This window comes from Gymnoscopelus braueri (assembly GCF_963280865.1).
Source record: "Gymnoscopelus braueri genome assembly, chromosome: 13".
Lineage (NCBI taxonomy): Eukaryota > Metazoa > Chordata > Actinopteri > Myctophiformes > Myctophidae > Gymnoscopelus > Gymnoscopelus braueri.
The window spans coordinates 41,580,213-41,603,396 of NC_137615.1; the positions used below are offsets into that span (position 1 = coordinate 41,580,213).

At 42.0% G+C, this 23,184-nt stretch overlaps 2 protein-coding genes across 2 annotated transcripts; both read right to left on the bottom strand.

The window, feature by feature from the left end:
• Positions 1-5,608: 5,608 nt before the first annotated feature.
• On the bottom strand, positions 5,609-21,507 carry LOC308099594 (battenin-like; the record flags this gene model as incomplete). The annotated part of the gene is made up of 8 exons (XM_080448331.1): positions 5,609-5,810; positions 6,421-6,561; positions 7,240-7,333; positions 7,571-7,626; positions 19,351-19,419; positions 19,801-19,886; positions 20,582-20,724; positions 21,419-21,507. 8 exons carry the CDS (start codon positions 21,505-21,507, stop codon positions 5,694-5,696), a joined length of 795 nt encoding a protein of 264 aa, XP_080304457.1. The 3' UTR covers positions 5,609-5,693.
• On the bottom strand, positions 8,980-18,945 carry LOC308098621 (multifunctional protein CAD-like; the record flags this gene model as incomplete). Its single annotated transcript, XM_080447030.1, has 16 exons — positions 8,980-9,099; positions 10,150-10,332; positions 10,809-10,976; positions 11,129-11,347; positions 11,890-12,072; positions 12,622-12,846; positions 13,009-13,107; positions 13,412-13,658; positions 14,053-14,138; positions 14,317-14,481; positions 15,019-15,131; positions 15,892-16,025; positions 16,376-16,500; positions 16,846-17,034; positions 17,878-18,099; positions 18,673-18,945. 16 exons carry the CDS (start codon positions 18,943-18,945, stop codon positions 8,980-8,982), a joined length of 2,751 nt encoding a protein of 916 aa, XP_080303156.1.
• Positions 21,508-23,184: the final 1,677 nt, after the last annotated feature.

A 23,184-nucleotide genomic window follows, 5' to 3' on the forward strand; every position in this document is an offset into this window, starting at 1 on the left:
CCTTCGTATTAGTGTAAACACTCGCAGACTACTGTATGACCTGTATGACCACAGAATGAGTGAGAACTACATACATACCGCGCCGTGGAACTTTGGGACCACTTTCCCCTCCTTCTGGAAAGACTCTACTGTTTCCCACATGCAGCGGTAGTTGCAGTCCTTATCACATGTCCAATCTGAGCAACACTTATCTAAGGGGACATTATGTGCAGAATATTGTGTTGCATTGACTCTTCCTCAATTAAATGCCATAGGTGAGAATGACATAATGGAATGGGTAAATTACAACCAGAATGACCTAATGTAGTCTTTATAGTCACATTAAAACAGCAGCAACAAAACTGAGCAACAAAACACAATTATTTGATATGCAGAACAAAGCTGCAGCAGCACACAGAGTAAATGTATTACTAAGCATCTATACAGTAAAATCATCCATTTGTAACTTCAAGAGTGTAAGTACAATTGTAACATCAGAGTTAAAGCTGCAATCTTAGGGGCACGGTGGCGCAGTCGGTAGCACTGTCGCCTCACAGCTAGAAGGTCCTGGGTTCAATTCCCGCCAGGGACGCTGTGGACGCCCACACGGAGGAGAAGACACACGTGTTCTCCTCCGCGTCATCAGCGCCCATAGCCTAGCGCCTAGTTGGTGAAAGGGCCTATTCTGTGTGGATGTTCTCCCCGTGTCTCCTAGGGTAGCTAATACCGTCACAAAAACATGTAGTAATCCTGACAGCCGGGGCCCCTGATGGAGGGGAAAGGAACTGGTTGGAATAACGTGTTCCTTCCACGCGCTACGTCCTACCGGGGAAACTCCCTCCTGGCAGATGATAAGAAGGTCCGTTGGCTCTCATGCATTGAAGGAGGTATGAGCTAGGCTCTGGGCTCCCTAGGCTGGCGGGGGGAGTGTAGCGCCCAGTATCACTTAAATAATTGGCACCGGGTGAAAAAGAGTACAAAACCGTGGGATAAAAATAATAATAATTAAAAAAAAGCTGCAATCTTGGTTGTATTTCCATGAATAAGACATTAATTATTTGTGCGTCAAACGTGCAAATCTCTGTGTGGGGGGAGTGCTGGCATCGGCTTCCCTGATTGGCTTCATAGATTAGTTTAAGATTTAACTCCATTCGCATATGCCCATGAACACCATCAACACGGCATCAGCAGTATCTGATTACATCAGGGATCCCACATCTCTGACAACAACGGGTATTGCAAAACGGGTGGGGTGTGCATTCCCGACTTGCATCATTACAGACTTGAGTGGCCCCCACGCTCTTTTTGGAAGAGCTGTATAAGTTCTCCCACGCGTGAGTCAAATCCTCAACTTCAAATCCCAGGTAGGACATGAAAACTAAGGATTGCCGTTTTAAATGCACACGACTAGGAATTGTACAGTGTAGTGCTGCTACAGCTGAGCTGAGCACACCTGTCTACTAAATATCAAGCAACATGGAAAATCAACTCACGGTCACATGTATACTTCATGTACCACTCCTTCTTAGACATGAACAGATCCCTAGGGTTGTTGTTGTAGCAGTAAAGGGATTTGCAGTCCTCCACGCAATTGATGTAGCCACGATCCTTAGAGCCTTCCTGGGCTCCCACGGTAGTTGCCGCCAACAGGAGCAGCAAGGCGCTGCTGACAGCCCAGCGTCGTTGCAGCGTTGAGGCCATGGTGACTGCCTGGGTGGCTGTCAGACTCAGGCCTGCAACAACAAATACATTTAAAATTGATTACTAAATTTGTTGCCAACTTATAATTGGCAAAGAATCCCGGGTGTTTTTGGCAAGGAATCATGGGTGTTTTTCCACATAAAACATAGGCGCCAATGGTAGCTAAGCTAAGGAGAAATGAGCCATCTTTCTTCCCCTTACAATCTGCTGAGTTGCAAATGCGCAATAATGACCACGAAGCAAAAGTTGGATACAGCAATGGCACTGTATTTCAGGGCATGGCCAAATCCACCATTACTTCGCCGGGTCAAACAACAGTTATCAACATTGAACAAAATGTTGCCCTGTAGTGCAGGGAACTGCAACAACAACTACCGTCTTATGAAAAATTAAGACAGGACCCCAAAAGATTTTCACCAATAATTATGCCCAAAATAAGGACACCGGTGCTTTAATGATTTAGTAGTCATCTTCTAAATGGATCCTTTAAAAATAAGTGAATAACATAATATGGGGAAAAAACTATAAGTTTACTGAAAAAAAGAAGAAGAAAAAAATCCTGCTATTTTAGCAGTCTGGCAGCGCAGACTCTATATCTCTACTAAGCTCTACAGTATATATCACACTTAGGTCTGGATTGACTGAATTGAAGCAAGTTTCTCTGTCTCTAAGAATTCAGTGGTGGAAAACCTGTGAGATGGTTGCTAGGTGGTTGGAGTCACTGAGGAGGATGCAGAAAACAAATATATAGAAACAGATTCACTGTGGCGAGCCTGATGCTGGGAATTAGCCTGAAGAAGATCTGACCTGTGACTAGATGACACACGCTTGCAATGTACTGTATAATGCATTACTGTTATCTATTTGACACAAGGCTTCATTATTTATTACACTGTTCACAGAGGAGATTGTGTTCAGATCTTTTACCTATATTTAGGCCAGGTGCTGGACATCAAGGCAAGAATTAAGGAGAAGTTAAAACATCCACACACTGGCTTAAAGCTCCCAAAACTTACTTTGCCTGATGAAGACCTAAGACCTAAGTTCGGAACGTTGCGCCACGGTGATACTTGAATTGTATGTTTATCAAGTCATAAGAAGTGAATCCAGAATTACACTCTATTTAATCACTTTTGATATATTCTTTTAACAAAAGGCATTTATATAATTCTTTTTAATCTGTAATTTTGCTATTTTTGATTTTACTGTGAACTTGCCAAACATGGTTGTTGCAGATGTTGTGATCAAATTCTGTTTCACAGGATCTGAGGATCTCTGTTGAATATTATTTTTACCTACAGATTTCCTCTCATGTTTCAGGCTAGGCCACATTGATGCTTATTCATACTTCGTCATATGGCGGTGTCGCTTGCCAAAAATATCAAAATTGTAGATCTGCTATTTTTGGCGAGTGACACCGTCGTACGATGAAGTATGAATTAGGCTTGACCGCTCCGTTGGCTGTACCTTTCTCTTGCTGTGGCTCATTTTCATCAGAATCTTTCATTAGCCGCTGTCTCTCCTCTGAGACTCCACCCGTCACTGGCAGCCTCGCCCCTCCATTATGCCACTGAGGAAATGACGGCGGAAAGACCAACAGGAAAAAGTAGCTGGAAACAGGAATATGGATGAAAATAAAGGTAATTACTATTTACATTTCAGGTATTTTGCGAACTAACTCATCTAACAGAAGAATAATCGTCCTTTCACTCAATTACCAGCATTACATGAAACAGTAAAGCCTTATTTATACTTATCTGTACGCTATTGTTGCGCACTAAAAATAGCGTCTATTTTCCTTGCACCACACCAGAGCGAAACAAAATATAATTCAGGCAGTGCAATGGTGCAAAGAAAAGATAGACAGAGCAGAAACCCGTGGCTCAGCCAGATAGTGCTCACATCACATGCATCCAGACCTAATCATGAAACCATGGGTTCAAAACTGGGTCATAAGCTACGGCAGGGGTACTCAACAACAAATCTTGAAGGTCCACAAATACGTTTTTGAATAAGGCTAGGGTCCGCACATGCAAGCGCGCGCAGCGTGCCCCCCCTCCCGCGCGCCTCTTTATTTCGGTTTTAGGGTCAATTGTGACTCGCGATCGCGGTAACTCGCAGATTAATAGCCTAGAAATATTTTTTTTCTTTCTTTCTAAATAATTTTCCCAGGGTCCGCAGGTGTCCCGCGGTCCGGTCAATACGGTGATACAATAGGTCCTTTGCTCTACTTCACAAGAACAATGTTGGTGTCGAGTTGGCATTTCCTGGTTTTAGACAGACAAGATAGCAATGCAGCGAGTACTCAAAAGACACAGCATTTGCAGGTAACAGTGGTATGCACAAATGTCAGACACTTTCCAAATGAAAGAAATTCAAATGAATCTTCCTCGTTCCGACTTGCTTGCAGCGGAGGATTTCTGTTTGTCCTAAATACATATTGTATCACCCTTAAACGCCCCTTCTTGTCCTAAATACATATTGTATCACCCTTAAACGCCCCTTCTTGTGTGTTTAAAGCCCAGTCCACACCTCACAACGCAACCAGTTGCAGCACTTTGAATTGACCTTTTGCAGGTCAGTGCAGTTTGGGGATTCTGATGCAAGTGGTTGCAGATGCAACTGCAGAGAAACCTGCAGGCAGGATTCTCAACTGTACACAGCCCTCCTCTTGAGACACAGACTGAATAGACAGAAATGGTGCCATCGTATAATGAGCATTAGTGAGGACCAATTAAATGAAGTTAAGGTTGAAAATAGGTGAAGTGCTCCTTTAAGGAGGCCAAAGTGTGAATGAACATCCACTTCCGTTGCTGGATATTGTTCATCCAGCAAGGTTATGGATTCCATCATTTACTAATAACACACAAATGCAACAAGAGGTGAGTTTATTGAGTGTTTCTATGGCTGCTACTTCAGTCTTACCTCATCACCATGGCAACAGGGACGACTAGCATGATGAGCAGCGTGACCTGTGGTGACAAGCCGGCCTGGGTGAAGGCTGAATAGAGCAATGCCCCGGCCTCACCAGCCCCTCCAGTGCCTGAACCCCATCCCCCCAACACATCCCTGACACACAGAGACACATACTGTAGTCACACAATGAACAAATACACACATATACTGTAAAACTAAATATGCGTTCAGTTAACTCTGAGAGTACAAAGTTGTACACTCTCAGAGTTACAAATGGATACATTAACATTGAGGATTTCACTAGGTATTTCTCAACTGTACAGTTTGTATTTCTATTTGTTGAACAATTCTGTCTTCAACAGTTTTTGAGTTATAGTGAAAAACATGTCAAAACATGTTTTTCACTCCAGGAGTTGGAGTCTAACCTCCAACTCCTCCCACTGCCTTTGCTCAAGGGCACAGGGAGGAGTTGGTTCCTAACATGCACATGTTTTAGTGTGGGAGCAAACAGACATGGACATGGTAAGAACATGTCCAAACCACACAGAAAAGCCCCAGTGGGATTTGAACCCAGGATCTTTTTTCTGTGAGGCAACAGTGTTAACCACTGAGCCACCTTTCCACAACACAAAGGAAAGGAGAAAATTAGGAAGACAATAGGTAAAGCCTGATTTATACTTGGTTGTATGTTGTGTCATGCACTGAAAATAGGCAATTTACAAGGTCAAAACGAGTTGCGCTGTGACGAGCTGTGAGCTTGTAAAATGTCTATTTTTGGTGCACGACACAGGCGAACAGCCAAGTACCGTATAAGGAGTTCATCCTCAAGACAATGTAACGTTATATCCATATATAAAAAAAAAAAAAAAAAAAAAGTAAAACATAGAGCCTCTGTGCTGATAAAAAGTTTAACATTGTGTCAAATTAAGCCACCTATTCTTTACAAAGTACCAGTACCTATGTCTTTTTCTCATTTTGTTTTGTCAGTTCTATGCCATAAGAGATGATCACATGTTTTACAAACAGTTGACATGTCATTTTGGAATGGTGTGCTCCAAATGGATATGTCCCCATGTGGTGTCTCTGCGGTGGCTGCATCATAGGGAACAGAAGTACCTGTGGACGGGGAACGCGGTGAGGCCGGACAGAGCGATCCCCAGGCTGTCTCCCACACTGGCGGTCGCCATGGCAAACTCCCTGTGTCTGTCTTCAGTCTGGAGATGGGGAAAGGATGAGAGAGGAGAAGTCAGGAATGTCATGTTCCTACATTCTCTTATGCACCCTTACTGTTGTATGCACCCCAAGTTCATGACTAATTGCACCAGATTTCGTATTGACACTGTTGGGCAGAAACGTTGTAAACTATGGCCAAGGCTGTTACTTTTCACGAAATGGAAACAATGACCGGTTTTCCAATGTAGACAGTCATTATTTAATCACAAGATCTTGTTAATATTTGTATGGGTTAAAATAAAACCCACAGTCAGCCTTAACCACTTTCAACATGACATCGGCAAAAATGTTCAACATTTTTCAAGATATTTTAAAGAAGAGTAAAAATAGCTCACAACGTGCCACACTGCGATGAGCTTGTAGATCGGTTATTTTCACTACTTTTGTGTGACTTGTTTTCCCCAGGAAAATGTGTTAATATAGCATCAAAATCAGTTTAACGACTTTAAACCTATACATCAGCTATTTTCACAAATGTTGATTTTTTTTTAACAACACAAATCTTGTACGGGGGTCCCTGGCACAAAATCTTTTCAGATGTGGATCTTTGGCATAAAAAGGTTTGAGAACCACCGCAGCAGATGAGCTGACCTCCTTGCTGATGTAGTAGAAGGTGTTGACATAAGCGGCTCCTCCCAGCAGGCCTTCATAGAGCACTATGACAAACACCAGCCAGGCACTGGGCAGGAACTGGTAGTACACAGCCAGGGACAGCAACACTGCATTCACACACTGGAAAACACAGAGGCAAGGACGCTCATCACCTGCTGTGTAGTTAGGAACCTTCCTTAATATTAGGTACCCTGTGCAGTCCAAAAGTTTACATTGAATTGAGGCAACCTAGAAAGGTAGTGTCATGTGACTAATGTTTCCATGGAAATCGATCCTGTGTACCAGCTGAACAGATGAAGTGACAGATATATAAGAATATATTATACACAATACACAATTATATATATGAAATAAATCATTTCATGGTTGCGGGCCACGGAGTCTTATGGGATGTCCTACGATGCCATTGATGTTTCCTCACTAAATCAAGGAACCTACTGTAATGAGACGGTCCTAAGCAGACATAATATGTCTCATTTGGAAAGAAGCTTCCTAGTTGGGTATCATTTTTTTCAAATATTATTTGCAAAAAATGATACCCAACTATCAAAAGATGAATGCTAGAGACCTCGGCCTCCAGACAGAGCCCACACAAGTACCTGTTCTGTTCCACTGAAATTAGACACAGTTAATACTCCAGGGGAAGAATGCTGGGTCTCTGCTTTATATGTATAGTGTGTCTTGACAAAACTTGACAAATTGAAATTAAATACCAAGATCGATATTTTTTTTACGCATTCAGAGTTACATAAACATTTTATGGGGTAGAATATGACTAATATGTAAAGGTCCTCTCACCTGTAACAGAGAGAGAGCCCACAGCTTCCTTATCTTCACACAGCACAGAGAGGAGCGGGAAACCAACACACCCACCTGGTACAAAGTCTGGTACCTAACACACACACACACACACACACACACACACACACACACACACACACACACACACACACACACACACACACACACACACACACACACACACACACACACACACACACACACACACACACACAACTTAAGCCTAATTGATACTCCGTCATACAATGATGTCGCACGACAAGGTATAAATCAGGCTTGTTATTGAATAACCATAAAATACCCATTCCACTGAACATCATATACTGACCAGCGGTACTGCTCGGCATGGGTCAGGGGGAACTTTGGGAAATACAGGAGCTCCAGCTGAGAAAGGAAAGGTATATTATTCATCCATATTCCTGATCTACACCAATCTACACAGAAAAGTGAGTTGCCAAAATACATGTTTAACTTCTTTGCACTTCCTTTCAGCTTTTGATTTTACACAAAGGTCATGCATGGATACAATAAGCATACTTATTCATATTTTAATTCAAATTTCCCCCACAACCCATGACCAGCCTAGCCTGGTAAACCCAGGGTCCCCACACATTTTTAGCAATGAATTTCCAAAACTTTTCCAGAATATTTAGCCCAATTTCCAGGCCTATAAAACAATCATTCAGCGCAATAATGTGTCTCTTACTCCTATGTACAATGCCCAAAGATAGGCAGTGTAGCAAAAATAAAGCATAGAATATAAAATAGTACAATTTCATTCAACATTTCGTGCAAAATTAGGGCATAGTGACCCTGCGAGCGAAAATAGGAGGGGTGGACGACGTCGTTGCACGGTTCGTTGTCGCTCGCGGTAGGTCAGGACGGTCTCATTCAAAAACATGTATTTTAATGTGATTTAATCGCCCGCTCGCTTCGCGTCACGTCGTATCGCTGGCAGTGCGGATGGGGTGTTACACAGCCCGTTCGGCGAAAAACTACTTATGTTACATATTTTGTGTAATGTTATACATGTTTATGAAAATGTTTTGTATTAAAAAAAAAAATAGCCAAAAACAATGCATAGCCAAATATTTTTCCAGGACCCTTGATAAATTCCAGGACCTTTGATCAATTCCAAACCTTTTCCAGTGCTGGATTTTTAAAATTTTTATTTCAAAATATTTCCAGGAATTTCATGACCGTGGGGACCCTGTAGGGTTCGGGTTGTTAATTTAAAAAAAAATACGCAAGAAAAAAAAGACAATTACCGTAAATTTCGGACTATAAGCCGCGACTTTTTTCCCCCATTTTTCGACCCTGCGGCTTATACAACGGTGCGGCTTATCTATGGATTTTTACAGCTAACGGCCACTAGGGGACCTCCTAAATCTATGGATTTTACACCCGCGGCTTATAGTCCAGTGCGGCTTATATATGTTCCAAACATTCAATTTAGCTGCTGCGGCTTATAGTCAGGTGCGGCTTATAGTGCGAAAATTACGGTATGTCAAGTTGTGGTGCCAAGCTGATTTTTCCCATATATTTTGTTGCTTTGACTCCATGTTTGCTGTAGCCGATTAGCTTCCAACTAGCTGCACCGTTTGGCGTCTTAAAGTGCTAGCAGAAATAATGTTCATAATAGGCAATATATTTTTACACCTTTGTGTGGAAATGGTGAAATAAGTTGGAAAAGGTCAAACGTCACTTAGCTTAGACATGCATTAGAACAGCCATACATTAGAGCAGCCATACCTTGACTCCATGTTCAGTGTAGAAGTCAGCCGTACCCAGGCTGGCATACAGGTCATAGCCCAGGCTTTCCAGAGCCTGTACTGTAGGCAGCAGCTCACTTTTATTCTACAAAACACACACAGGAAGTACATTTGAACAATGCTGATTGATTGCACGAGAATATGCTGTACTATACTATAGGCCCGATTCACTAAGCTGGTCGTAAATAACGTGTAAATAAAGTGACTAAAGGGTGTATTTTCTAAATTTCTGTCTGACAGTCAGAGCCGCGAATATCTAACGTCAGATGAAAAACGTCATCACGCTGCAAAATGGACAGATCTACAAGCTTACAACGTAAATCTTGTAAATCAGTGCAAGCAAGTCCCTCACGCGATTAAACGTTTATAAAGTAAATGGCCGTCTCTCACGTGTGACGAGAATAAGAAGTTTGTTAACAAAGTTTAACTTCACGACCAAAGGCTAATAAAACTTGGAATGGACATTATATAAGCCCTTTCTACTGAACAATCGCTCGCTGCTCAGTCACCTTAGCCAAGGTAAAAGGATGATACTGGAATATCTGGAGCTTTATTGATTACTGAGGCGATGGACAAACCATCCACTACATCGGAAATGGAGAAATGGACACAGCTTTCATCCATAATGTATCCCCATCAAGGTAAGAATGCTTCATGTGACGAGGTCAAATCAATATTATAAATGAATAGCGCGATATTGTAGTTGGCATGAAAGCCCAATTGCTAAAACGACAAACACGCCGGTTGAATTTGCATAATGTCTATATGCATCCAAGCAATAGATCGTTGACATATTTTTTCTTTTTTATGTGTTGACAAATGTTGGGCACATAAATATTTTATTTGATCCCATGTAAGTCAGCCTCCGAGCAGACTTGAGAAAGAGCGGACCTCCCGTAAAAGTCACAGACAGAAAAAGATGAATGAATCGGACGTGGGAAGTTGCGTAAATTCCTTAACGTTCAAAATATGGGCGTAAACAGCTTAGCTAATCGGGCCCTGTATGTCTCTCAAACGTTCCAGAATATTTAAGAGCTAAACCAGCAGTTCTCAACTGGTTCAAGTACAATGTTAACAATTTCTTGTGTGCTTAGCAGTCCCCTCTCTGTCACCATGGTTATTCGTGTCCTGGTACCTTGTAGCTGCCGATGCTAAGCAGGATATTCTTCTTTGGGATCTTGAAGCCTGTAGAGAGCATGGCTTTGAGATAGGCCTCATAGCGGTTCTCCCCGAAGCAGGCCACCTCTCCCGTGCTGGTCATCTCCACCCCCAGCACCACGTCAGCCCCCGCCAGCCGAGAGAAGGAGAACTGGGGCACCTGGTGGAGAAGGAGAAATGCTTAATATACAGGGTTTTTGTATGTGATTACAATTATGCGTTAAGATAGAACAGGACCTGTTAAGTAAACAAGATGTGTTCAGGTCCGTCTGCAGATCTTGCAAAGCAGTGCAATGTGGGTCACTGTCTCGAATTGTACTGTAGATTGTAAAATGCCATAAGAAGTCTGGGAGTTGTTAGAAGGGTAAGGGATACCCAATTTATCAGGGCTATTTGTATCCGTATAGTTATCCGTATAGACCCTCACGGGTCCATTTGGCTCCATTTGTACACTCTCAGAGTTAAATTAACACTGGAGGATTTTACAGTGTAGATTGGGGTCCCAGAGATTTTTTAAAAAAGGGCATCAAATGGGGGTCTATCAGACTGGTCTTCGAAATGAAAAAGGTTAAGAACCACTGTATTAGACAGCCATAAACGGATGAAAAGACAGACGATGAACTCAAGTCTGCTTACCTTGACGCCAACGATGCCCTTTCCTCTCATGAAGCCTATAGGCTCCACCTCCTCCCCCATGATGACCTGCGTAGCCAGGGCAACCATATCCACACCCAGCGTCTTGGAGATGAATGGGAAGGAGCGCGAGACACGCAAGTTACACTCAATCACCTTCAGCTGGTCGTCCTGAGGAGGAAAAAAAAACAAAAAACTCTTAACTATAGGGACAAGTGCAGACTAAGAAACACCATTAGCTGAATTGCCCAAAAAATCTAACATTACAAATTGAAATAGGCAACTTTTTTCCGCATCGCTCCCCATTCCCGTCGCTTTCATACTTTGGCGATGAGCTGCAGGTTGAAAGGACCGGTGACTTGCAGTTCCTGACCAATGGCATGGACGATCAACTTGATCCGCTCCATTGTCTTCTGGTTCAGGTCCTGGGGCGGTGTGACCAGGGTGGCATCCCCAGAGTGAACGCCAGCGTTCTCCACATGCTCAGACACTGCGATGGCCATCACCACTCCATCGGATGCCACCGCGTCCACGTCTATCTCCTGGCAAATGGTAAATATGGGCAAACAAACATAACCATGTTATAATACACATAACAGCAGAATACTGATATAGACAATGAAATGCTTTATTACACGGCTTCCTGGAATGATCTATTTGAATTGGTCATAAACTTGCATGTCCGCACCAGTGTCACAAGAGTCTAGCCTGGAATCCAGACTGATTCCCTCCGTTTATCAGACTTTCTTTCCCCCCCACTTCGCTTCTCAGTCTGGCAGTCTCCAGAACAACTCTCTGTTTCCTTATGTCACCTGTTAAGTAGGCACGTCATTGCGGATAGTGCTCAACGAAACACAGTAAGAAGTGGCTTGAATTTTACATTGGAAGGCTCTGGTCCCGCGCCGCCCACAGACCAATCAGTGCCCCTTGCACATACAGTAGGGAGCTTACCAGACAGAGTGCAACAAAAAAATAGGCTGCTGAACGGAGCGAATCAGTCATGGCCATCAAAATGATTCTGATCACCTTGAATCTTCAATGTAAGTTTGTGTCTCTCCATGTGAGTGTGTGTCGTTTCTCTAACCTTAGCTTCCTGTATGAACTTGGATATGACCACCGGGTGTTCTTTGGACACAGCCACGGCACTGCTGAGGTATTTCTCCAGGTCGCTGTCGGTGTAAGCTACGTTCATGGCCGCTCCACTCAGTACGTAGGATGGACGCACCAGACACGGGTAACCCACCGTCTCACAGAACTTCATGGCAGACTGGGGAGGGAGGCAGAGGGCGAGAAATGTAGAACAGCAGGAGCATAAGAAAAACATGTGCCTCTAACAAATCAGAAAAGTTGTTGATTGTTGATTTATGTGATTTCATGTATTTAAGACCAATGCAGCATTGTTAGAAAAATTGTCTATTTACTTTTGACCATCAGATCATTGAGTTATAAGTGGCTGAGTTATCACCATATGAACCCCACGATTAATTCACACATCTGGGATTCTTTAATTATGTTGTATGCGCAAGTTGACTAGTGTGGTGACGGTCTGTCTCCTTCAGCTAAAAGGAACAAGTGATCACCTATAAGTACAGAGCTGATGCACAAAAACGATGTTGGCAATTCACTGAAGAACAATTCGGGCATTTCCTGGATGTTGTTGCGCTGCTATTTTGTGACATCATACATGCAGCGGCGGGAGCCGTGATGCGAATGGTCTACTTTTGTGGGGACATGGAGTACATTACATACATACTGTATACCGTACATACTATTCATCATAACTGCTTCACCAAAGTAAGGGAGATCTTAAACTTACCTCGGTGTCAGACAGCTCCTTCCAGCGTGGTTGGCTGATGCCGATGGTGTCCAGCATGCGTGAGAACTTGAACCTGTTCTCGGCATTGTCTATGAACTCAGGTGAGGTGCCCAGGATGCGGCACTGCTGCCGATGAAGGGCCATGGCGATGTTGTTGGGCAGCTGGCCTCCCATGGACAGAATCACTCCCTCTGGGTTCTCCATCTCATAAATGTCCATCACCACCTGGAAGAAGGGCAAAATATTTCTAAATGATGCACCAGAAACAGGTGATATATATATATGGGTCATAATGGTTCTGAACAACTGCTTCAGCTATTGCTATTACTATAATATGCTACAGTGCAAGGCTGTGTTTTGTGAGAACATTGTCAGTCGGTAACTTACCTCAAATGAGATCTCATCAAAGTAGAGCCGGTCACACATGTCATAGTCTGTGCTGACCGTTTCTGGGTTGTAGTTCACCATGATCGTCTTGTAGCCCATCTAAAAAGGAGAATCCCAATATGAATAAGAAGACTGTGAAGAACTATAGGACTAACAGCAGCCTGTTAAATTCATGTTCAAATATGATTAAATGTGCCTACATCATGTTTAGAACATTATTTTTATCACCAGAAATATCTTAACTACATGGAAAAGCTGTTATTAAAATGTTTTAAATGTATTAAAAGTACTGACTTTGGTTAAGGCCAGAAAACCAATAACAAGAACCTGTCCTGGACATCGTAAAATTAAAAGCTTTGTTTTTAGTTTTTTAATAAGGATGCTTTAAAATAATTATCTTCACCTTCCTAAGTTCCATGATGCAGCCGACGGCGCACCAATCAAACTCCACACTGCTGCCGATTCGATAGACACCCGAGCCAATCACCATGACATGCTGCTCCTCAAAGGCCACGTCGTGTTCTGTGCCGTGATAGGTCAGATACAGGTAGTTGGTGAAGCAAGGCCACTCGGCTGCCACCGTGTCAATCTGCTTCACCGCCGGCAGGATGGACCAATCACGACGCAGCTTCCTCACTGCCAGCTCCGTACTGTGGGAGGTGAATTATAGATGATAAAAGATCAGTTGTTCAGAAAGAATTAATTGTGAGTAAGTAATACCCAAATAACAACTATTTGTTTAGAACAGAAATGTTTAGAAAGTGCTTTAGCAATCAAATAAAACCTCATATTAGTGTTGGGCAATATATCGTGAACCTCAATTTGATGGATATTTTTTTTTCAATATGGAAAGGGTAATATCCAGTTTAATTCCTAAACTACTTCAGCTCTATCGCAGCTCTAGCTTTTCACCATCTACAGCAGCACTCCTTCATTGTGTGGATAACAAGAAGTGGTGGAGACTCCACCCCTGCTACTGAGTAGTGTCAAATTGAACAAAATGGGTCCATCCAAACACACACACACACACACACACACACACACCTCTGCACAGCCATTGCTATCTGTTTGTCCGAGAAGCCCAACTGCTTGGCCTTCCTCATCACATCTGGAGGCATGGCACTCTCATCCTGAATGGAGGGATATGGTAAACAAGACATAAGTGACCATCAATTGAAATTAACCACTCTGGCGTGACGTCCTAATTTTCCCTATTCTAAGAAGAGACAGACACACCATGTTTGCTGTAGTAGCAAAGAGTAGTTTTCTTTTTTTTCTTTTAGCTGTTGTTGTATTTGCCATCCTCACCTGCTTGTAGGTCTCCAGCAAGCGCTCATGGTCAGCGATGTTCTTCATCTTGTGGAGGAACCAGCGGTCGATCTTGGTGAGCTCGTACAGATGGTCCACAGGGTAGCCTGCTCTGAGGGCCGCCGCCAGGACGAAGATACGCTTGTCTGTAGGTGTCTGCAGCTCCTGGGGAATGAATGACAAAACAATTGGAGCTACAAGTTCACAACTCTCCGCAATGCGTCACAACGCAACCGGTTGTGAGCGTGTAGATTGGCTATTTTAGCTAGTTCACCATTTGTGAAAGTATTCCAAAGGTGGACACAAAAATAATTGCTCCGTCGATTAGAAATTGGTATTCTTACATTGTACGGTGAAACAGCTCTCAAAGTCACTATTTTTTCACACATAAGCGAACATAAACAAAGTTGATTCAGACAATCTAGAACATCCCCAAACCCAGTACGGTTTTAATAAAAATATTAACTTCCTGTTGATTCAGCTATTTTTATTAAGAAAACCCGGACTGGATCCGCGGATCCGGATCTTCAAATAGTAAAATCAACAGAAAGTTGACATTTTTATTTAAAAAAATATCTTCCTTTGTTCGTCCAAAATCTCAGATGATATCTAGTCTTATCATGTCACAATATCAATAGAATATCGGTGAGAATTGCGATCCAACAGCAGAGACACAATCTCAGAGAGCATTGCCCATCTCACCTCGTCGGAGACAGGTTTGATGGTGTGGTCGAAGCCCACGCAGTTCTCATCCACCATCCTTAGAGCTTTCTGAAAAGCTTCCTCAAAGCTCCGTCCAATAGCCATCACCTCACCTGGATGGGATAAATGGTAAGACCACAGCAATCAACAAATAACATTATTCAACTGTGCCAAACCACCCACCACCAACTTCTCATGGTGGTGGGTGGCAACGATTCCACGTCAGGTCATAAATAACCGGGTTGTCACACACCACACGCCAACAGGATGAAATCAGTCCAAAACTTAAACAATGTACTGTATACTGAGCGCATAACCCAAAAGTCTGATAAGCGTCTGGCTGCAGCAGTGTTCCCACGGACAAGGTTTCCAGCAGACGTGCTCATTCTGCAGCCAGACCCTATTGGAAAGTATAGCATATAGTTTGGCTGTGCACATCGCCTGGTATAAAATGATTTAAAGTTCCCTGGTCTAAAAATATATATAACAGACCTGAGTGCTATTGTACTTCTCCCCATGATATCATCTACATTAAAGCATAACCATCACCACCTAGAATATTGTCTCGACTCCTATTGCCTCATCAATTCACTGATTGATCCAGAATTCCACGACAACCGGCACTTTACAACAAATTGAATAAAACCAATTAAGTCAAAAGGTGAAAAAATAAATACTGATTACAAACTTAATATACTGTATACAAAGACCTTAAATGGAGATGGAATTTCAAAATTTGGCATTTGACTTTTGTTGGACGTTATCCACTCACTCCCATTTCTGTCTTAAACCACTGCATGCTATATAATGAAGTTGCTGTGGAAATAAAGGCTATTTAAAAAAAGTCAGCTTCTAGCTGTGCCCAATTCTTACCCACGCTCTTCATGGAGCTGCCTATCTTGGTGGACACTCGGAGGAACTTGCTGAGGTCCCAGCGAGGCACCTTCACCACGCAGTAATCCAGACTGGGCTCAAAGTTAGCTGTGGTTGAGTTGGTCACAGAGTTCCTACATGAAACAACACACTTTAATGATGGAATATGTGGCTACAACTATTGATTATTTCTTAGCAATTATTCGATTACATCTTCATTTAATCGAACAGAGATAATGATTTACTGTATAGTGTGTGTTTATATACGCCGCAGTCCGACGTAGATCGGCTATTTTCACAGAAGAGATTTGGTGTCGAGGGAAAACAGTAGGGCTTAGTATACACCCCTGGGGGATTCTGGTATAAGTATAAGGTTTTAAGTGGTTATGTCATTCTAGAATAAAAATAATACAGAAAAAACATCCAAAAATATCATATTTTCGCATCTTACCGCTCTAGTGACATCTCAACATGTCTTACTTACTTCAGTAAGGGCAGAGGGATCCCCAGGCCCAGTTTAGCCGCTACGTAGGCCAGTGGGTAGCCAGTGGCTTTACTGGCCAGGGCAGAGCTCCGAGACAGACGTGCGTTCACTTCAATGATGTAATACTGAGTAACGAGACAATCAGAGACATTGACATATTACAACTGTCAGTGGATGTGTTATTTTGTGTATAACAAACCCACTACATCTCAAATTTAGAGCTACACTGATACATTGGTTTAGCCAATCAATAAGCCATTATTTGACTTTCTTGATGCCATCGGTAATTACGTGTCGAGATTATTTCAACTTGGCGTCCCAATTTACGGCATGTCATTTTAATTATACAATATATGATCTCAAAATTCTAACTCAAATGATATACATACAAAACAGCTGTGAACAAAAGTTCAAGTTCATAATAACACAGGTTAGAAATTCAGTGCTAGCTGTGCGTCTCTGGTCCGTACCTGTTCAGACTCGGGGTTCAGGGCATATTGGATGTTACATTCCCCCACGATGCCCAGGTGTCTGATGACTTTAATAGCAGTGTCCCTCAGCATGTTGTACTCGTAGTCGTTGAGGGTCTGACTAGGCGCCACCACAATGGACTCCCCAGTATGGATTCCCAGGGGGTCAATATTCTCCATGTTACACACCTGTGCAGGACAATAACAAATAACTTTCAGGACAATAACAAATAACTTGCTGAGCAGAATTAAATTACCTTCACCCGTTATTATACTGTCTGAGGTAAGATTTCCTCTATTCACAAAATCGCAAACATCCATTATTTCTGCACAGCCCAAATAAAATCCATTCTTGTTGACTATAAAATTAGCTCGAAGTTTAATTTAAGGAGGGGGCTAGCTACAACAACTTTTCTAGAGCAAACTGCCTCAATTTTGTTGCTACTGTAATAAACAGTTCCATAACCACCTCTTTGCAAACTCATGCAGACCTCCTCTGTCCAGTATACAGTCATATCAAAATAATTCAGTTATTGGTACTTTTTATTAACTAGCATTTACTGAAATATTGATACCATTAAAGCTCTTCTCTGTGTTAGCATAACATTCCACCAGTGAGAGAAGGATCACTGGGCGATATGAGTTTTTATCCTGATATGAAAATGAATATGAATTCAAATCAATCAACTTTTGCCTTGATTAAGATTCATTAACAATTAAAAAATATATACAGTGAAAATAGTCGATCTACGCGCTCACAACGTGTGAGCTTGTAGATTTCCCATTTTCAATATTTTGTACAACAAAGTATGATCCAGGTTGATTATAAAAAAATCTATACGAATTTTGTTGTGTCGATTCAAGGAAATAAAAATAAGAAACTGCATCTCGATTATTCACTAACCTACATGAGCAAGATTAAGTTGGTTACTGATTCTAAATATCGGTTTCGATATATTTTCCGGTAATTGTCCAGCCCTAGAAGGAACAAAAGTTCAAATGTTTTGGGCGGCTGCTCTCTGCTCCACTCACAGTCACACAGTTGTCGTAGGCGTCTCGGACCACCTCGTACTCGATCTCCTTCCAGCCCTTGAGGGATTTGTCTACCAGGACCTGGGAGGTGTGGGCGAAGGCCGAAGTCACGAGGGGGGTCAGCTCCTCGCGTGTGTAGGCGAAACCAGACCCTAGTCCACCCAGGGCGAACGCAGCGCGCACCAGGACGGGGTAGCCAATACGCTCTGCTGCCGCCAATGCCTAAAGTTCAGGTTTGGGGATGATATGTAGTGAGCAGAAGGTCCTCAATTTATCGTCCCTCATCAGTACATTAACACAATTGTGTGTGTGTGTGTGGCCCCACAGTGGTGGAATGAACTTCCCACTGATGTTAGGACAGCAGAGTCACTGCCCATATTTCGCCACAGGCTGAAAACCCACCTCTTCAGGAAACACTACCCTTCCTCTCTGCCTGACCTACTTGTTAACTAGTTGTACGAACGCTTGTTTTCTACTGCTGTATTATTTATTGGATTATTGGATTGTCTATTGGATCTTGTTTAGTCGATACACTTATTTGTTTTAGCTCATGCTCATTTGATTTAGCTATTTTGTCTCATCTGTTTAAGGAAATAGGTAGCTGATATATTGCACTTTTACCTTAGCGCTAGGTATACTCTTGGTTGCTTGTTTTTGCAGAAAATGCACTAAAGACTTCTGGTGATTAGTAGTTTTCGTTCCCTACCTATGTTGAATACACTTATTGTAAGTCGCTTTGGATAAAAGCGTCTGCTAAATGACTGACTGTAATGTGTGTGTGTGTGTCAACCTCACCTGTTCCACGGACAGTGCTGCCTCGCTGGGAGCCACGTGCTCATTGATCTCTTCCATTTTTTCCGCAAAGACCTTCCTGTCCTCTGTCATCTCGATGGAGGCCACAGGCGTGCCCAGGACCCGCACATTGTACTTCTCCAGGACGCCCAGCTTGGTGAGCTCCACACCGCAGTTCAGGGCTGTTTGGCCACCGAACGTCAGTAGCACGCCATCCGGACGCTCGTTCTTTATCACCTGGCGGACGACAGATTCAGAACAAAGATGACGGCACATTTGTTTATGGTAGGAAAATGAAAAGCACATGAAACCCAACAGAAATAATATCATTTATTAAATGCATTTTCAAAGATGTAAATAACGACTAATAGCAGTAGCCTGTTCGATGCACTGCCGGTGACATTCAGCCCGCGTTGGAATAATGCCAACACACAATCTTTGTTTGATCATCAATCACAAGCTCCATTTGTACAGTAGATCAGTGAACCCTCCCTCCGGAAATCTCATTTCCATTTGATTTCAAATGGAAATGAGATTTCCGGAGGGAGGGTTGACCAGCCGTGGAGTCGGGAAGTTTGTCAAATATATAAGATTTAAAAGTATAATTCAAATTTCATACAGATCAGAAACAGAGTGAATTAATTGTAAGTGTCACAAGGGGGCAGCAGAGAAAATACTCACCAGGCCCTGGTTGATGAAATACTCAGCGAAATAAACCAACCCCAGGGGAAGCACGAACTTCAGCAAACCCTGGCAAAGTTAAGAGGAAGTAGAGACATACATGTGTCAGGTGACAAATGTCAGACATTTGTCACCTGACCCTTTTCTTACTGAGTATTCACAGAGCTCCATGGCATTAATATTCTTGGCATTGTCTACTGTTATTTGAACATCTATGTATAATACTGTAAACCCAAACCCAAGTTCCTGATTCCTAACATGACATGCACAAAATAGAGACGCCAGCTTGAAAGTGGTTAAGTCTGTCTGTGGGTTTTATAAACATTTAACAAATGAAAAGTATAAATAATAACTACATTGGATCCATTGGAACACAGATTATTCTTTTTCCATTTCTTGAAAATGTCGTTTTGGACATGACATTGTGATGTGTGTCAGGTGTAAACTCACTCTGGTGACATGTAGTTTCTCTCTTAAGGTGAGCGGCCCAGTAGGTCTGTCCTCTGTTACATTCATCATGAGGAAGAGAACAAAACCTGTGAGGGGAAGAGAACAAAACCTGTGAGGGTTATTCAATAATAAAACTAATGAATACTAAATAAAAGCTACTAAAGTTTCACATCATAGATCTAATAAAATTGTCATAAAAAAAAGCCCAAATGAAGGAGTCTCAATTATCTGAATGTAATGCAAAAGTTATAAAAGGGCAGTGAAACTCGAATTGTATGTTGATCAAGTCAGAAGAAGTGAATCCAGAATTACATTCTATTTAATCACTTTTGATAGCTTTCACTTTTGATATCTCTTTTTATCAAAAGGCAATCATATAATTTAAGCAGCTTTTATCTGTAATTCTGCTATTTTTGTTTTGACTGTCAACTTGTTTTGTACTAGATGATGCTGTGACTCCAATTATTTCAATCATCTCCTTGTCTTTTATCTGGTTGTTATGAAGCACTTGAACACTGTCTCCCTTGACCGGTCAGACATGGATGAAACTCAGCTGCCTTGTTGATGCTGTGACAAAATTCAGTTTCACAGGATCTGTTGAATATTATTTTTACCTACAGATTTCCTCTCATGTTTCAGGCTAGGCCACAGTGATGCTCATTTATACTTCGTCGTACGGCGGTGTCGCTTGTCAAAAAGATTGAAATTGTAGATCTGCTATTTTTGGTGAGTGACACCGTCGTACGATGAAGTATGAATTAGGCTTGACCGTTGACTGTACCTTTCACTTGCTGTGGCTCATTTTCATCAGAATCTTCCATTAGCCGCTGTCTCTCCTCTGAGACTCCACCCGTCACTGGCAGCCTCGCCCCTCCATTATGCCACTGAGGAAATGACGGCGGAAAGACCAACAGGAAAAAGTAGCTGGAAACAGGAATATGGAAAAATAAAAAGGTATTTACTACTCACATTTCAGGTATTTTGCGAACTCTCTCATCTAACAACAGAATAATCGTCCTTTGACTCAATTACCAGCATTAAATGCAACAGTAAAGCCTGATTTATACTCATTTGTATGCTATTGTTGCTCACTAAAAATAGCGGCTATTTTTCTTGCACGACACCCGAGCGCAACAAAATATAATTCAGGCAGTGCAAAGGTGCAAAGAAAAGATAGACAGAGAGCAGACCCGTGGCTCAGCCAGGTAGTGTTCACGTCACATGCATCCAGACCTAATCATGAAACCATGGGTTCAAAACTGGGTCATAAGCTACAGTATGACCTCCTTTGCTCTACTTCACAAGAACAATGTTAGTTGAGAAACCTGCAGGCAGAATTCTCAACTGTACACAGCCCTCCTCTAAGACACAGACTGAATAGACAGAAATAGTGCCATCGTACAGTATAATGAGCATTAGTGGGGACCAATTAAATGAAGATAAGGTTGAAAATAGGTGAAGTGCTCCTTTAAGGAGACCAAAGTGTGAATGAACATCCACTTCCGTTGCTGGATATTGTTCATCCAGCAAGGTTATGGATTCCATCATTTACTAATAACACACAAATGCAACAAGAAGTGTTTATTGAGTGTTTCTATGGGTGCTACTTCAGTCTTACCTCATCACCATGGCAACAGGGACGACTAGCATGATGAGCAGCGTGACCTGTGGTGTCAAGCCGGCCTGGGTGAAGGCTGAATAGAGCATGTCACACAATGAACAAATACACACATATACTGTAAAACAAAATATGCTTTCAGTTAACTCTGAGAGTACAAAGTTGTACACTCTCAGAGTTACAAATGGATGGATTTGTGGGTCACAAACCCGCATTGTTATGGGTCTCGAGTAAATATCCCTTTTTTGTTTGCTACATTTATTATTTTAATTATTATAAACAAAACATACATTAACCACTTCAGCCCTATTAAAATTTGAAAATAGACAATCTAGCTCACAAGTTGCTGCAGATCTACTATTTTCAAAAGATTGTACTTTTCTACTTAATGAGTATTTTTACTTTTGGTACTTTAAGTATATTTTTATGCCAAAATCGGCCATTTTCAAATGGCTGAATTCTGGGTATTTGTAATAATCTAGCCCTGAAACATGTGAACCATGGCTAGTAATAATCAAAATCTATATAAAAGTAACTAAACTTTTCAAATAATAGTGGAGTAAAAGTCCAATATTTGCCTCTGAGATGTAGTGGAGTAGAAGTAAAAGTATTGAAAATTGGACATACTCCAGACCAGTAAAGTAAGTACCTCAAAATTGTACTTAAGACAGTACAGTAGTTGAGTAAATGTACTTACATTTACACCACTGACACGGCCGTTGACGCACAAACCCTCTGTTCTACAAGCTAACGTTGATAGCTGTTCTGTTTTGATAAGGTGAAGAGGTGGACACTAAGAGTCAGGTTAGCTAAGCTTTGCAGCATGGTAGAGCCTACAGCGGCCACAGCCCATTCAAACAATGGTGTAATGTACTAGTTACTTACTTTACACCATGTACTAGTTACTTACTTTACACCATGTACTAGTTACTTTACCAAAGTAACTAAGTATTTTTAGTCATGCGAGGGCCCACTGTGTCGTTAACACGGCCCTGCTCGACGCTAAAACATCTCAAATTAAACAGGTATAGTTTATTCTCACAAGTCACTCACCACGATGTCTTTGCTGCGCAAAGGAGGAAGTGACAGAGAGAGGACACGTCCTGCTTTCGTGGTCTTAGTGCCGATCGTGCGACGCGTTGCCAGATTTTGTGATAGAATCCAGCGGACAGGTCTACGGATACAAGCCCTAAAAAAAGCTAATATTGTCACCAAAAAGCATCAACAAAACGTACCTAATAGTCAGTCAAGTGCGTTGATAAACTAATGAACTGCGTAAGTGCGTAGAGACAGAGAGCGTCCAACGTGAACGGAAATACTGTGTTTCAAGTGAAAGTCCGGAATATGGCTTGAAAACTTATGGGGGGGGGGGGGGGGCTTATCCGCCATGTTGTCTGGGTCTTTACCTTTTTAACCCTATAGTCACTAGTACCCATCCAACATGGCGGGGGGTACACTATATAGCTAGTAAACACAGTGATACATCCAAAGCATTACATCAACAATGTTAAAAGCCAACTGCAAAACAAACTTTTCAAATGTATAAAAATCCTTTGAAAATAGCAGATCTACAAGCTCACGATGCTTGTAGATCTGCTATTTTCAAATGGCCGAAATACATAGGGCTGAAGTGCTTACTGTATGTTTTGTAATAATAATAGAAATCTACCACTGTAAGTCAACGTCACATGAAGGTGTCTTTTATTTGAAAACAAACTACATTTACAGGTTACAATGTACATAAAAAAGGAACCTCATCAAGCTCA